At 46.8% G+C, this 16,367-nt stretch overlaps 4 protein-coding genes and 1 pseudogene across 6 annotated transcripts in view; 3 read left to right on the top strand and 2 right to left on the bottom strand.

Moving 5' to 3' along the window:
* Positions 1 to 5,372, top strand: part of LOC117193171 — a 33,688-nt gene extending 28,316 nt beyond the window's left edge. Inside the window, exons 4-5 of one of the 2 annotated variants that reach the window (XM_033397905.1) lie at positions 875 to 1,760; positions 4,502 to 5,372. In XM_033397905.1, the coding sequence (XP_033253796.1) occupies positions 875 to 1,760; positions 4,502 to 4,755 (1,140 nt within the window). In that variant the 3' untranslated portion in view covers positions 4,756 to 5,372. Of the gene's footprint in view, positions 1 to 874; positions 1,761 to 2,119; positions 2,859 to 4,501 lie in introns of those variants that run through there. The other variant, XM_033397906.1, reaches the window with a different exon arrangement.
* Positions 1 to 16,367, top strand: part of LOC117193175 — a 98,458-nt gene that overhangs the window by 63,956 nt on the left and 18,135 nt on the right. The gene's annotated exons all lie outside the window — the stretch shown is intronic.
* On the bottom strand, positions 2,990 to 4,359 carry LOC117192844 (annotated as a pseudogene).
* LOC117193172 (protein lifeguard 1-like) lies at positions 5,200 to 8,473 on the bottom strand. Of its 2 annotated transcripts, XM_033397908.1 has the most exons (4): positions 8,160 to 8,473; positions 7,186 to 7,902; positions 6,298 to 6,552; positions 5,200 to 6,235 (listed from the first exon to the last, which is right to left on the bottom strand). In XM_033397908.1, the coding sequence occupies exons 3-4, from the start codon at positions 6,535 to 6,537 to the stop codon at positions 5,630 to 5,632; spliced, it is 846 nt and encodes a 281-aa protein (XP_033253799.1). In that variant the 5' UTR covers positions 6,538 to 6,552; positions 7,186 to 7,902; positions 8,160 to 8,473; the 3' UTR covers positions 5,200 to 5,629. The 2 variants fall into 2 exon arrangements, with proteins under 2 accessions (XP_033253799.1, XP_033253798.1); XM_033397907.1 differs by lacking the exons at positions 7,186 to 7,902; positions 8,160 to 8,473 and adding an exon at positions 6,603 to 7,022.
* On the top strand, positions 9,839 to 12,159 carry LOC108159541 (mitochondrial-processing peptidase subunit alpha-like). Its single transcript, XM_033397904.1, has 6 exons — positions 9,839 to 10,017; positions 10,121 to 10,499; positions 10,555 to 10,971; positions 11,025 to 11,165; positions 11,234 to 11,738; positions 11,795 to 12,159. Exons 1-6 carry the CDS (start codon positions 9,965 to 9,967, stop codon positions 11,965 to 11,967), a joined length of 1,668 nt encoding a protein of 555 aa, XP_033253795.1. The 5' UTR covers positions 9,839 to 9,964; the 3' UTR covers positions 11,968 to 12,159.

Below are 16,367 nucleotides of genomic sequence, written 5' to 3'. Positions count from 1 at the left end.
GGGCCAGGCCGGGCCGGGCCGGGCAGGTCCCTCCGCTCTGTTCAATAAAGGTCCTTGACACACTGGCTGCCATTGGCGACAGAGGCGACAGGGTGTCATGCGATTTGTGCTTGGCGACGACAAGCCGGCTGCTTTGGCTTTTGGCTCGGGCTCGGGCTCGTGCTCGGCGTAATTATACCCTATATGCCTCCAGCGAGTAGAAAGGGTATATTACATTTAATTAGATTGGTGTAACAGTCAGATACACAAACAGATACAGAATCAGAAAGAGGAGAAAGCCAAATTGTTCAGAATTACTCGAAAATCCAATCAGAATTACACGCAGATGAGCCGCATATCGCATTCGTAACTGTTTGCGTATCTTCTGGGTGTGGTATCTTTTGATACGACTATAGACTGGCTTTTATTGTGCCCCAAACCGAAGACCTGACTCTAGACACTATTAGGGGCATGTGGCACGCTCGCCCGTGGCCATAATAGACAGGAATTTGACATCAACACGAAATTTTTCCATTGTGCGGCGCACGCGGCCAAGTTTGAGTTATTTGTTGGGCTGAGTTGTGGGCTGGTCGCCGCCTCGGAGGGCCCGAATGAAAAGATTTCCCGCACTAGCTTCCGGCAGCGGCAAATGGGTCCTTTAATATGGCTCCCATGACGAGGCTACTGCCACTGCCACTGCCACTGCCACTTCCCCCAGTGCCTCTGTTTCCGATTCTGTCCTAGATTGCACTGCACTGGGGCTTGCACCGTGGGGCAGCCTGAAATTAGTCCTATACGAACGCAATCTGGGTCAGATCTCTGTCCTTGATTGAAACTTAATTTGCGACAATCTCATTTACATAATCTCGTTTGCTCTTCTTGCCACTTCCTGCAGGAGAACCTACGCGTGGTCCTGGAGCGGAAGAAGCTCGAAATAGATGCCAAGTATCTGGTGCTGCTTGGATTCACCGCCTCCAAGGATGGCTCGCCACAGCAGCAGCAAAAGGAGCTGCAGCAGAATCATCAGCAGCTGCCGCAGACGAACCTCCCAGCTCCTGTTACCAAGGCGGAACTGGAGCTCAGCTATCTGCGTCGCCAGCATGCACAAGAAGCGGGCGCCAATGCGCAACACGGCGACGACCAGGAGAGGGAGAGGGAGAAGGAGATAGGGCAGCACAGGAGGATCACAACACCTTACAATGGCACCAAGAGCAACTTCACCATTGTCACGTACGAGCAGGAGGGTCAGGCGCCATCGGCCATACTGCTGGCCCAGAACATCGCCGTCAAGCTGCCCGGCGAGCTTCTCCTCATCTACGACCTGGGCGTGTCGGAGGAGCAACTGAAAGCCCTCAACGCCTACTGCAACATCAGCCGTTGCGCCGTCATCACCTACGACCTGTCCGAGTTCCCCTCGTTCGTCGCCGACCAGCGGACGCACGCCTACCGGCCCATTGTGATAAAAGACGCCCTGCTGCGGGCCCGGTCCGTGCTGTTCGTGGAGAACTACATGCGGATGCGCGGCGGCTACCACGAGCTGCAGAAGCTGCAGAGCCGCGGCATGGTGGCCGGTGTCCTTGGCTGGAACACGCCCACGGCGGTGTCCTCGCTCACCCATCCCAAGATGTTCGACTTCTTCGAGTCGGATGCCGAGGACTTCATATTCCTGCGGATGGTCGATCTCGATGTGGTCTTCTTCGTGGACAATCTGTTTGTCACCGAGAAGATCATGCTGCCGTGGCTTAAGTGCTGCCTCACCCAGGAGTGCATCGATCCAATTGGTGAGTGGAGTGGAGTGGAGACAGAGGGCAGTTTGGAAGACTGTCATTAAGGACCGGACTGCTGTCGGTTTCCCCCCAAACCGAATGGGGAAATCAATCAAAATTACCTTCATACCACATACCATACCCCGCACCAGCTCCAGCCCCAACTACAACTACAATACCATCTACTACCGTCCGGCCCCTACCCCCTGGAGGACTAATGACCACCATTTGCACGATATTTGCTTGATGGCCCTCATATCGGGGTGAATTTGTATGATTACTTCCACCTGATTTGGGATTTATGGCCAAATGATGACAGACATTTCATTTCTAACTAAATTCTGCCGTGTAATGCAATTCTTTTCTTCCTTTAGCAACACGACAATATGTACAGACATAATGCTATACCCGAGTAAACACATCCACCCAGGGGTACAACTTGTAGATCCCACACAGTGAATGCGTTCACCCGAAGTACGACTAGAGCAGAGCACTGGATTGTTTGATTTGCAAGTGTAAATCAATCCGATCGGAAGCTGGAAGCCACACTCAATCGGTAGCTCAACCGAATCACCGAATCATCCTGATCACATTCGCTGGCATGGGATAAGCATGTCCTGCTCTGCTTCGAACAGGGTCTGATAACACTGCGAGAGCATATGCCACACATCCGGAGCTCAGTAATCTTCGTACATTCGGATTCGACAATTGTCGATAGCCTTTGGGTATCCTCCGTATTGGAAATAGTTCATTCATGCCTCGCGGATGAGAGTAATAATCGAATTTCTTGGAATTTGTATCGACTTCGAATAAAGCCGAGTGGCAGTGACATCTCGGGTCGGGTTTATCATCGTGTGTCACACTGAATCTCCAATTTTGTAGATTATTTCTATACTATTGTTTCTGTTGGTCCAGCATTTTTTTAATCAGAGGTACACGGTAGCTCTATGACTCTCTGGATTTCCTTCCCTTTTGGGGACCTGCGCTTAAACCTCTCATTTGGCTGGGAGCAGCTCTGTGGAATTTATATTCAAATGGAAAGGACGGTGGGCCCAGTCGCGGGCTTCTATGACCCTGCTGAATCGAGGCTGAAACGAGCAGGTCAAAGGATTCGAAGGAAGTTCCCTATAGATTTTTTTTCTACAAAATTTCTATACCCGCCAGGGGTTTTATCCACCTTGATCAACCTTACATTATCTTGAGATATGTGCGCTTCTTTGCGGTTAAATTTGTAGCACGATTTTCTAAAATACTTCCTCTTGATCTATCTCCAGACTGTTGGTAATCCTAAACACAGATCTGAACCTGTCATGGCTCTTTGAGTCTCTGAATTCGCCAAACTCCTGAAGGTTTGACCAGAGTTTCAGCATCTGCTAAGACAGTTGGCCTAGTCCTCGGGGGATCGCCTTCATAATGCGCCACCACATTGGGCTTTGCTGAATATTGTCTACTGATGATAGACAATCGATTGGTACATGGTAAACCCTGCCTCCGTGTGCGCCCGTTGTCTCAGCCACTTGCCTACGACTTTCCTTCTGCGGGGTGTGCTTCAGGAAGTTGACTACTGATGTCTACCGGGGAAATGATGCCCATGGTTCGAGAACAGAAGGGATGGACTTTATTCCAAAAATTTCGATGCCGAAATTTAATTTTAAAATAAAATCAATTCCGGTGCCATGTGGTGCATGGGTCCTGGTGCCAGATAAAAAAACCTCAGTGGTGAAGCAGCCCTGTATCCAGCGAAAAGCCTCGACGAACTTGCTTAGGATCATCATTTTCAGCAGCCTCCAGAAGCACCTGGGGATATCGCAGTGCATGCTGCCGGCGGCATAGACATATTCCTCGGCTCCAATCATGTAACCATGTTGTCCGCAGAGCATCAAGTGGGTGTCGTAGATCACATACCAGGCCTCGAATGTGCAGGTCATGCTGTAGACTATTTGAAGAGCAGGTCCAGCCTATAGGCCATCAGGGAAAACATGGAAAAGACGAGGAATATTATGAGAATGCTTCGAGCCTGGGTAAATCTGTAGCGATCCTGTGCCGAGTAGAGCATCAGCGCCAGTAGCTCCGCCATTAGGGTGATATACCATTGAATCACCGCCCGACCACTGCTATGCCACACCGATGTCCACTCACCCAATGCGACGTGACCAAGTACATCAGATAGAAGCTGCGGTTCAGCGAGCTGGTCGCCGTGCTGAGGAGCAGGACGAGGTAGTTGTAGGGTGCCGGTCGCTGCCAATCGCGCCACATATAGAAGCACGTGTAGAGGAAGAGGGTCATCAGATAGGAAAACGAAACAACCGCTCCGGGATAGGGCGGTGGGTAGGCCAACATCCCCCTCAGGCAGGGCAGTGTGCAGGCCACCTGAAGCTGCAACGGGAATGCGAATGGATGAATGGGATGCTGTTTTGTTGCAGATTCCGCGGAGTGTGTGGCCTACGACTAGCAATCCATAGAAGCGGCCCACTAGACGGCGTCTCAGGCGAATGTCTGCTACGTCAAATACGTAGGTCCTCTGGCGGTGCCCTTGTGGGAGCAGTAGTTCGCATTGAATGGCCGTGTCCTGGATCGATGATTTTCCCGCTCCTATTGGGTCCGCCGTGTCCATTTTATCACTCGACAAAAACTAAACTGCTGATATTGCCTAATTGGCACTTTGCTAGATGATAATTTTGTAGTTGATAAGCACAGCTTTTTCCAGTTAATCGTTTATCTAATTTGTATTTTTCTGTACGCGGTATCTGTCCCAGGTGCCCAATCGAACGGCTGCAAGTTCAACAAGAAGCCCCTGTATCGCTACTCCGGCTGCCATGGCTACGATGTATCCGCCTTCAACATTGTGCTGGGTCTGACTTGGCGCTGGGACAACTCGAAGTACTCGCTGCCCAGCGACGATGCCAAGAACATGTTCTACAAGGAGACCCTGGAGCAGGCAACACGCATTCTGGAGAGTCGACGTCGCAACAGCAGCGAGACATCCGATCATCCGTTCACGGAGGACTGAGCGCAGGCAGGAGTATGATCAGCATTTGATATAACATTTTATACGAGCATCCGCAGACAGACACGCAGACACTCAGGAGACTCAGGAGCCGGTAGATCAAAGCAAGCTTGATGGCAATTTGCAAAACCTTAAACCGAATAAAAGTCTTTAATCTAGTTTATCTAGCACGCATGCTAGTCCCATCTTTTCGATGATGGGATCGTGATCCCTGGGCAACCCCTACACTTGAGATGCTGGATACCATGATCAGGACCTGATCAAAGCAGCAGACTCACTCGTGCAGCTTATCGATACAACCAACCCCTTTAGTCAAGCCCTAGTTACTTACTATTTAACTTACTGTTTAACTCACTCGTTTTTCGCTTCGAGGATCGTTGAACTCCCCTGTTTAGATATTTTCTACCACGTAAATACCCTGTAAATACATAAGTATATCAAATGGCATACATTTTGTGATTGTATTTTATAGTTACACCCATACCAATAACCATAACTATACACATACACGTACACGTACACACAGATATACAGTATAATTAAATAATAAACTTATTGTAACTACCGTAGGACAAAACGAGCCAAAAAATTAAGTTTATAAAATATTGAATTACCAATAATGCAACAGTCGTATTTCTATTTTGGATACAGCACTTTGGCATGCACTCGTAATGCGCCAGGCGCAGAACAAAATTAGTTGCAACAATTGCGATGTAACATTCTGTTTCGATCGCTGTTGGTTTGGCACTGCTTTTCGATCACTTATCACTTATCATCTTACAGCAAATAAATACATTAATAAGTCCATAAAATTGAGAGCATGGATCGGATCCTGCCTTGCGAAAGGATACTGTCGTGGGATCTTTTTAGCAATCCACTAGTTGAACTTTTGAAGAATCCGTAGGATATATACGAGAATGCGAACCACATCGACGTACAGTGTGAGAGCGGCAAATACGTATTCCTCCGGACTGAACTGATATTCGTGATTCCCGCCGATGATCTGTTGTGTATCGTAGATGAGGAAGAAGCAGGCAATAATGGCCATTAAAGACGACATGGCTATATTTTCGGTGAGGCTCGGCATGAGCAGGTTGCTCAAGCCAAAGTCGATGATGCACATCACAAATGTGACTAGGACCCCGCCCATGGCGGTGTAGTCAACTTTCGTTTGAATGGCATCAACAGACAGGCCGATGACCAGGAACGCGGTTACTCCAACAGCAATAAGCACCAAGTTGGCGTTCATTACGCTGGAAACGCAGCCCAGCATCAGAGACATTGTCACGGTGAAGATTCCAAGACAAAAAAGGTTTGTGGGATGAGCGCGTCGGACGCCTTCTATACAGACTATCATGATCAGAACTATGATATTAAGGACTGCGGCCACTATGAGCACAACGGGATTCTTCTGCACAAACATTTGTGTTGGCTCGTGGTGCAGAAAAAGGGCGATAGTACCACAGGTGAAAAGCAATTGTACCTGCAAATGTAAGCTAACGTCAATCCCATTATTGATACTTGTTTCCATTGGAAGGTACTTACCAGCAGAATGGAATAAACCTTGCAAATGAAGCCTTTGCGTATGGTCTGGTCATCGAAGTGTATGTTCTTAACCTCCTCCCCATAGACTTCCTCATACCCATGGGTAGGTACTCGTACTATGATTTTTCCAGACTCCAAGAGCGGAGCTGCTTTAAACTGCACCGCGGCGTCAAACGCCTGAGATGTTGTTGGTGGTTCTCTTCTCTCAGGCTGGCAGCGGAATAGGAGGGTAGCGTTCATGATTATTGAGGGGCTCTGCGATTAACGGTTATCAATACAAATTCATAAATTCAATATGTACATACATGCATATGTATGCAAAATTCTGAGAACTGCCTTCCAGCTTAAAACCTCTAAAGGGACTGCGAATGTAAGGCACTATGGTCATGGAATTGTCTTGCATGGCTTCCAGCGGGACTTTTGTCTGCCCTGATAATGATGATTTTGTGGTCGTCAGAATGCATTGTACGTTTAGTCGCAATGAACTTTGCACAAGGCTTAGGTATGTAGCCGAAACACCAACGAACTAGATCTGCAGAAACTTATGATCTTCGTTTGAGGGTGGTAACACGCACGTTCGATGGTGAATTGCCCTTAAATCCAAATGATTGGAGGTAATTTCGGAACAAAATGACAATAATTGCTCATTTTGATAAACTTATATTTCAAATTGTTGTGGAAAGCATCCGTTATACTTCTGTGAATTCGACAGGAAATGATTTTAGTGGATTGTAAACGTAAACAAAAAGCATGGTGAAGGAGGTGCCAGCTGCCCTTGCAGCTTGCAAATAAATGCCATTTCTTAGAATTGTATATTCGTTTTGCTGCGTTGGTAGAATTCCTCACTCATTTGCATACATATTTCTGACCGGGGAAGCACAAACTTACCGGTCAAAGATGTTAGATCTGCAACCAGCTTTCCTTGGTGGATATTCGACATTTTACGATGCGCGAAATCGTTGATAATGTGGGCGAATGTGGGGATAGAATGGGGGACTTTATATTCAAAGATGCCAGATGAGAAGCTTTTTTGTGTAGCGCTGCCAACCCGGTTAAGTCAAACAGCATTCAACAGCTGTCTGCAGCAACAACAACACAAATTATTTACATACATAAGTACATTCATATTAATGCTACACCAGCCATTCGTTTTGGCCAACATTGGTAAGTTTACTTGGTCCACAGCTTGCAACGGGTCTTAACGGGGCTTAAGCGGGTTCAGTTCTGTCTTGTCTTGTAGCCGAAAAGTAAAAGTAAACAAACCGCTCGCGTGCGTGCGTAATTGATACATAATGAATGTGGTTACAAAAATATTCAATATATTGGCTGTTTTCTTGTTGGTCCGAATGCCACTGATGAATGCCAAGCCCTAGGATCCAAATGATCCCAAAATAGCAGAATGTTGCCTTCCACCTGAGGGCATGTTCGAGGCTTTCTATCCGCGGGAAGTTGAAGGAATCCCGAATAGCACCTCTCGTCCCGCTCATGGTCATGGTAGTTTCTTTAAACATCGCAATCCTGCGCTGGTGGACACAAAAAATGCAGCAGCCTATGGCTATCGGTTCGATGGAAAGCGGCGATTCAATTTCGATTAGTCATTCATAGCTAAAATGAATAATGAATAAAGAAAAAGTTTAAATGAGAAATATGTTGCTTTTTACTATAACATAACGGAAAAAAGCAGTGACTGGAGACTTAACAGGGCAACACTGGTACGTGTGAATGGCAAAAGTCAGGAGGAAGAAGAAAAAGAATAGCAGGGTGACCGGTTACGGTATTTTTAACACTTTTCAAAGATATATCTAAGAAAAAATGGTTCCATACGCAGGTTTTTTGAATCTTCGCTCTTAAATCGTACTTACGAGCATCATTTATTCCAATGGATTGCATTTATATTCTTTTCGTTTTTTCACTTTCAAACAATACCTATTTGGCGCGCACCACTCGCATCCAGTCGATAGTAGCGATGGCCGATCTGCTTTCTTCGAAACGATTATTGGTTCTTTTAGCTCTCAATCTTCATCAATGGGATAAAACTATGTGGGAGGAGCTAAGGGTTTTAGTTGGTCAGCATTATTCAACGGAATATCAAAATCAAGGAATGTGAATAATAGAATTTACATTTGTCAGAATATTTTCGGTATATTATTAAGATGAGAAAGACAGTGCGGATCTATTGGGTTCCCAGCCACCAGGGCATCGAACGAAACGAAGCGGCGGACGTACTAGCTAAGGAAGGCGTCGGGCTGGAGAATAGGAGAACCGAGAACGTGCCTGTCTCCCTCAGAACGCTGCAAGTCGATCTAGAGAAGCAGGCTAGAGCACAGACTGATAGCAGGTGGAGGAGTACCAGCACCTGCAGAACCTCGAAGATAATGTGCAAGGAGCGCAGCGAGAAACTTAGCCACTACCTACTGCACCTACCACGAAAGATTGCTAGTGGGGATACTAACAGGTCACTGTCTGGCTGCTGCACATGCAGCAAAGCTAGGCATCACCAACAGAGACAGTTGTAGGAAATGTGAGGAACCTGGGGCTATCGAAACCCTGGAACATCTCATCTGCAACTGTCCGGCTCTCTCAAGGGCAAGGAGGAGATACCTGGGCGCCCCAGTGTTGGCATCACTGGAAGATGCCTCCAAAAGGACGCCACAGGAACTGCTGGCCTATGCTAAAAACACCTCGATTCTCGGGGACTTTTTAAAACCACATTAACACTCCCGCGACGGTTCATACACACCCCCATCCGGATAACTAAGGGCCATATTGGCCTATGCGTAGCCCCGCTGAGGGCCGTCCGGGTTAACCTAACCTAACCTAAGATGAGATCGTATATTTTGATATATATCTGAGGGTCGGACGGTATATTTTCTCAATAAATCCGCGGTTACACTGATTTTCTTGCCACCGTGTCCATCTCACACACCTTGCAATTTCATAATATTTTTCTAGTATTTTCCAGTATATTTTAAGACGCGCTATTGACTCACCCTCTTCTCCAATGCATCAATGTAGAAATCGTGTAGAAATGCCATTTACAGCCATGTCCCAGGCCACATCGAATACTAATTCGTAGTCAGCATCGAACTTCTGACTGTTTGCCATCAAAATCTTAATTAGTTAAAAAATGTCGCTTCCATGGGGCTTATATGAAAAAAACGGCCAAACACTTACACAATTCCCCTTAAGGTGTCGATTTTGGTAGTTACATGAAAATGTAGTTAATATGTAGCAAATGAGTAGTTAGCATTTAGTTACTACGTAAAGAAATTAATTTATTGAACATTTTTGTTGACTGTTTTTGTTTAAACCTTATTTTATGAACAGTCCAATAAGAATGAAAGCTTAAATTTAACCAGTCTTGTGCGAAATTGATTTAATAATCGGATAAAATTAAGAGTCTGAAGCTGAGAGTCTTAGCTAGCTAGTAATATTCAACCGAACATCAAAAACGAGGAATATGATGCACCTATAATATAAATCATTCCTCAATACATTTACGGTATATTTTGAACTTTGTGACGTATTTCGGTCAGAAGAAGAGTCAAAATTCATTCCTTCGCACATTTTTGATTCCGAAATAAAATAGAATATGTTTTTGAATCAAATTCAATTTTAAGTTATACAAATTTGAAGATATCGGTTACAACACCAAACCTGCAGCAAAATGAACGCGCGAGGCATCGGCATGCTGAAAACGCTCAAGCACTCCTGGCGCACGTAAGAATCGTGTATATTTGGGTGGAGTGGAGGTTGGGGTTGGGGGGGTGTGCATGTCAGACCCGGCGAATATAATCATGATCTTTTGACGCTTATTTCGCAGATTTCCACGTCGTTTCGCCACCAAAGTTACGAAAGTTGGCAGCGATGAAATTGGCAGTGGCACTGGCATAGGGAGAATCACTGGCGGCGTGCGAGACAAAGATGGCCACAACAAGGTTAATACGCCGTCGAAGGAAATCGTAACGCACCTTCCACCACTAACAGAACCACTGCCAAACATGCCGGAGGCTGTATACGCAGAGCCAATGGCTGAGAGTGCCGTCACAAAGGTAACGACTCTTTCCAATGGACTGCACATTGCCTCGGAGCCGCGCTACGGACAATTCTGTACTGTCGGGCTGGTTATAAACTCGGGCCCACGCTATGAGGTGGCCTATCCCGGAGGTGTGTCGCATTTTCTGGAAAAGCTAGCCTTCAATGTAAGTCTGCTTTGAAATATGTTGGACAATCCTTAATTTTCGTTCTATTCCAAAGTCCACAGTTAACTTTCCCAACAGAGATGCCATACTGAAAGAGCTGGAGAAGAACGGTGGCATCTGCGACTGTCAGACCTCGCGCGATACCATCATCTATGCTGCCAGCATTGACAGCAGGGCCATTGACTCGGTTACGCGTCTCTTGGCGGATGTCACTCTGCGACCCACGATAAGCGAGCAGGAGGTGAATCTAGCAGCGCGTGCTGTCAGCTTCGAGCTGGAGACGCTGGGCATGCGCCCCGAGCAGGAACCGATACTGATGGACATGATACACGCGGCTGCCTACAGGGACAATACTCTAGGCCTGCCAAAGCTTTGCCCTCCAGAGACTCTGGAAAGCATAAATCGGGCTGTGCTAATGAACTACCTGAAGCATCATCACTCTCCCAGCCGCATGGTTTTCGCAGGCGTTGGTGTAAGTTGTTTTTCTTATTACTTTTCCACTTTAAGTAACGCTCGTTATTGCAGGTGGATCACGACGAACTGGTGGAGCACGTGAGGAAGTACTTTGTAGAAGAGGAAGCCATCTGGGAGAGCGAGCCAGAAAGCAACGTGGGACCTAAAGAAGTAGACACATCTATTGCCCAGTACACTGGCGGTATTGTGAAGGTGAGCGTTGTATATTATTGCAACTTTCCGTTATCTATATATAACAAAGCTATTTATATTATTACTAGGAGCAATGCGAAATTCCCATTTATGCGGCGGCGTGCCTGCCAGAACTGGCGCATGTCGTCCTTGGCTTTGAAGGATGCGCTCACCAGGATCCAGACTTTGTGCCCCTCTGCGTGCTCAACATAATGATGGGTGGCGGGGGCTCCTTCTCTTCCGGCGGTCCTGGCAAGGGCATGTACTCGCGCCTCTACACCAAAGTCCTAAATCGCTACCATTGGATGTACAGTGCCACGGCATACAATCATGCCTATACCGACAGCGGCTTGTTCTGCATACACGGCAGTGCACCGCCGCAGCACTTGAACGACATGGTCGAGGTGATAATACGCGAACTGTTGAGCATGGCAGCCGAGCCGGGTCGCGAGGAGTTGATGCGCTCGAAAATACAGCTGCAATCGATGCTACTGATGAACCTGGAATCGCGACCAGTAGTGTTCGAGGATGTCGGGCGTCAGGTGCTCGTGTCTGGGCATCGCAAGCGGCCAGAGCATTTCATTAAGGAGATAGGTAAGTAGAGTGCCCTGCGAAGATTAAACTGTTTTCGTAAATGCTCACTTTTACAGAGAAAGTGTCCGCCGCTGATATACAACGTGTGGCCACACGACTGCTCAGCTCCCCACCATCACTGGCCGCACGTGGAGACATTTCCGGCCTGCCCGAAATGAGCCATGTAACCTCCGCTCTTGGTGGTGCCGGACGCACCGGGCTGGGGCGACGATTGTCCCTCTTCAAATAGCACTGGACGTGAAACTTCCATGAAATGAGAAAGCATTTCACATTGTTGGGCTCCTAATTCGTAGAGCATTCATGTTTTGTTTCAATTGGCTAAAATATTTACAAAAATTAATTTTGTTTCGAATTAATTTATTTTGGCAGAGCTACGTTTTAGTTAAAGTACATTTTGGAAATGCAAGCGACTTTGAAAGAAGTTAAGTACACATCTAGTCGACTTCTAAGATAATGGCGATGAGGACGATGGCGAGGATGGCATGCGGCGACGGCGCTTGGGAGTTATTTTAGAGTCGTCGCTGTCGCTGTCACTGCTGCTGTCGGTGTCGACTCCACTCCGTGGAAATAAACGATTACCAACTGTTGCATCATCCAAAGTTGCTTCGAGTACTTACCAGTCGGACTCTTTGCTGTGCCATTGTCAAGTTCATCATCCTCCGGTAACTCGTCGCTGGAGATGTTTTCATGCATGCGATACTGCTTGGGCAAGTGGGATTAATCCTGCAGGACCGCCGTATATTTGGGCTTCTTGGCCTTGTCCTCGTCCTGCTGTTTGTCGGCATCGTTGTCCACCTCGCTGCCCGTCTGCTTCTTAATGCTTTTGGCAATCACCCGTTTCTGGTGATCCAACTGCGGGAAAAGGTCCCGCGAGTTCTCCAAGGCCTGCTTTGCTGCGTTCATCTCGGCCTGCTGAATGGAGGCACCACTAGAGGTGGCCAAGCGCTTTGATCGGAAGTAGACAGCCACCTTGTAGATACGCGTGTTGGTCGGACCACTGGCCTCGACCACCTTGTAGTAGGGTATGTCCGGCTCCCCGCCGTCCATAGTGCGGAGTGTGAGGCAACATTGCTGCAGCTTGGACTTTGGGTCGTTCCAGTCCTGGTTCATGATAAACAACTGGAGACGTGGAAACAGGCAGACATGGCAGAACTGCTCGCAGAACAGCAGACCCTTGTCGACATATAGCGAACCCAGAAATGCCTCCAGCAGATCAGCGCGGTCTTTGGTCTTTAGATCTGCTTTGGGATTAGCGTAGACGGCTACTTGGTCATGCCCAGGTCATCGCACACCACGGCCTGAGTGCGATTATTGACCAGCGAAGAGCGTAGAAGCGACAAATGTCCCTCGTGATGCTCGGGGAAGTGACGATACAGGTATTCCGAGCTTATCAACTGGAGGACAGTGTCGGCCAGTAACTCTAACCGCTGATTGGAGCCCAGCGTGAGATGGGTGAAGCCGATAGAGCGGTCGGTGAAGGCGCGGGCCAAAAGGCGGATGTGCTTGAACTTAAGTCCAATCGAGTCTTCGAACTTAGTAAGATCCTTCAGGACGCGATAAGAATCAATGCAACGGCGATCGCCCAAAGGCTCCTGTTCCTGCAGCGGATGCTCCGGCAGGTTCTTCCAAATGTTCAAAAGTTTGCCCTCCTTCCTGAACAATGCCTCCGTGAAGACTTCGTCGGCCACTTTGATACCGCCGTCCAGCAAAAGCGCTCCCATCAGGGCCTCAAAGCAATTGGCCATCGCATGCCGCAATTCCAGTTCGTGGCACAAATCGGAACCATGGGCATACAGCATAAACTCCTCTAGCTGCAGTTTCTTCGCCAGCAGAGCCAAATGCTGATTTTGCACAATGGTAGCTCGGTAGGTGGCCAGGCCGCCCTCCTCAAGCTCTGGGAACATGAAGAACAAATGAATCGAACTGTTGTGGACGTTGACATGCAATGACTGCATCTTTCAAGAGGCGATGCAGTTACTGCACCGTCAAGTGGCCCGTGTGACACCAGCAGAAGGCTGTTACGCGCGGATCCCAGGCAAAACGCAGCCCTCCTCCCGCCCAACCGACCGAGGGGCGCTGCCGCATGACGCGCGGTGCGTAGCCGAACCAAACGCGAACATGCAAGAAAGATAGCTATTAGACTAACATTCGAGGAAAATTAGTACTAAACTTACTAAGAAACTAAGCATGCAATCAAAATACAAATACCACTACAATTACTAATTTCTAGAAAGGTGTGTAAGGATTAATAATTTAATAAGAGGAAGAAAATTAGTGGTGGATATAATATGGTAGAGGGAATTATAATCCGAGCATAAGACCCTAAACGGTTCATGCAAGGAATAATTCGATCTACAAAGTGGAAGGAACAACGGTATAAAATTTCTAGTCAGTCTAATAGGAATCGTGAAGTTTATGCGGCTCAACAGATCAGGGCTGTCTATGTCACCCCTGATCAAGTTGTGCATAAATATCACACCAAGCATTTTTCTACGGTTAACTAAGGATGGGAGGTTTACTAATAGTAGTCTACTAGAGTAAGATGGGAGTCTTACACCCGCATCCCAGTTAAGGCCCCGCAGAGCAAAGAGTAAAAATTTTTTCTGTACTGATTCTATACGGTCCTGGTGTACTTTGTACTGAGGGCACCATACACAGGAGCCGTATTCTAAGATCGGACGAACAAGCGAGGTATAGAGAGTCTTTGTTATATAAACACCACCTCTTTATAAACCCAAGCACGCCCCTGGCCTTATTTACCATGGTAGAAATGTGTTCGGAAAACTTTAACTTGGGGTCTAACATAACACCCAGATCATCCACCAGGGTAATTCTCTCAAGAGAACCACCAAATAGGGTGTAGGGAGCCAACAAAGGGCTAGAATGATGAAATGTCATAACTTTGCATTTCGAGGCATTAAGGTGTAACAAGTTTGCACAACACCATGACTGAAAGTTATTGAGATCGGATTGCAAGCGAGAATGAAATGAAATGTCCTTGTACTGGACACAGAGTTTAACATCATCCGCATACATAAGTACTCGAGAGTATGTTAATACTGAAGGTAAGTCATTAATAAAGAGTGTGAAGAGTAAGGGGCCTAGATGGCTGCCTTGTGGTACTCCCGAAGAAACCTTTACTGGTAAAGAGAGGGAGTTTTTGAAGAGGACTCTTTGAGACCTACAACAAAGATAGCTAGAAATCCATCTCAGGAGGTTGGGCGGAAACCATAAAAGGTCAAGTTTATGCGCTAAAAGGGAATGGTTTACAGAGTCGAATGCTTTACTAAAGTCGGTGTAAATAACATCCGTCTGTAAGTTACATTGAAAGCCTTTAATAATGAAAGAGGTAAACTCTAACAAGTTCGTGGTGGTTGATCGCCGCCTTATAAATCCATGCTGAGTTGGAGATATAAGTGACTTGCAGCGATGTTGCAAGTGAGGAGTTAAAACCCTCTCAAACATTTTAGGAATAGCGGATAACTTTGCTATACCTCTATAATTTTTTGCATCAGACTTGCTACCTTTTTTATGGAGAGGAATTATAAACGATTCCTTCCAGATCGGGGGGAAGCAAGAAGAATCAATGGATAGGGTGAATAGTTTAAGCAAAGGTCCACACAGAGCCTCGGCGCAGTACCTGAGTACACAACCTGGAACCCCGTCTGGACCCGGTGAAAACACCGGCTTAACTAGTCGAAGATCATGAAGTAGGGAACATTCATTCAACAAGGGACTGAAAATGCCGTTCGACCTCGGTAAACCGTATGGGTACGGATGACCAGAGTAGCTTTCCTCAGAATAGGTGGTTTGGAAGAATTGGGCAAAAAGATCGGCAATTGCCTGATCATTATTTGCCGACGTATTACAAAATGATAGCGAGGATGGGTGTGCGGCCGTTCTACGCTTACTGTTTACGAAGCTGTAAAACTGTTTAGGGTCCTGAGAAAAACGTATCCTGCATCGAGATAGGTAGTTCTTATAGCATTGAGCATTAAGAACTGAAAAGTTTGACCGAGCTAATAAATAGCGAGAGTGAGAAGTAGGAGAACCCACTTCTTGAAATTTTTTATAAAGTCTTGATTTTAAGTTTTTTAGACTGGATAACTCTTTGGTAAACCAAGGGGGTTTTCCAGATCTAGTCGGACAAGAAAGCGGGACACAAGAATCGAAAAATGTGCCAAGAGCATTGTAAAAAATGTTTGTGCCTTTTATGATATCAGTGCACAAGTACAAAGCGGACCAATCAAAATCCCTAATGAGGTTATTAAGCTTCGCAAACTCGGCTTTACGAAAGCAGCGGACACGTTCGGGCAGCCTACTCGACCGATCCAATACAGTTGGTCCTATATCTAGCGACACCTCGAAAGTAGGGTGGTAGGCGTCTTCAGGTATAGTGAGCGGAAGGGCTCGGGTTAACAACACTATGGTCGGATCCAATACAAAGCACAGATCAAGCAATCGACCCAAGGAATTTTTCACATGGTTGACTTGAGACAGGGATAGGTCAAGCAAGCCGTCAACAAAGTCATGTCGTGACATGGGCACTAGGATACTAGACTCGTTTACCGAAGACCAAACAGTTCCTGGCAAGTTTAAGTCACCAAGAACTATCATACGATCTTTATC

This window comes from Drosophila miranda (assembly GCF_003369915.1).
Source record: "Drosophila miranda strain MSH22 chromosome Y unlocalized genomic scaffold, D.miranda_PacBio2.1 Contig_Y2_pilon, whole genome shotgun sequence".
In the NCBI taxonomy this organism is placed as follows: domain Eukaryota; kingdom Metazoa; phylum Arthropoda; class Insecta; order Diptera; family Drosophilidae; genus Drosophila; species Drosophila miranda.
The sequence above is the reverse complement of the archived record's forward strand: the minus strand, read 5'-3'. Positions and strand labels throughout refer to the sequence as shown.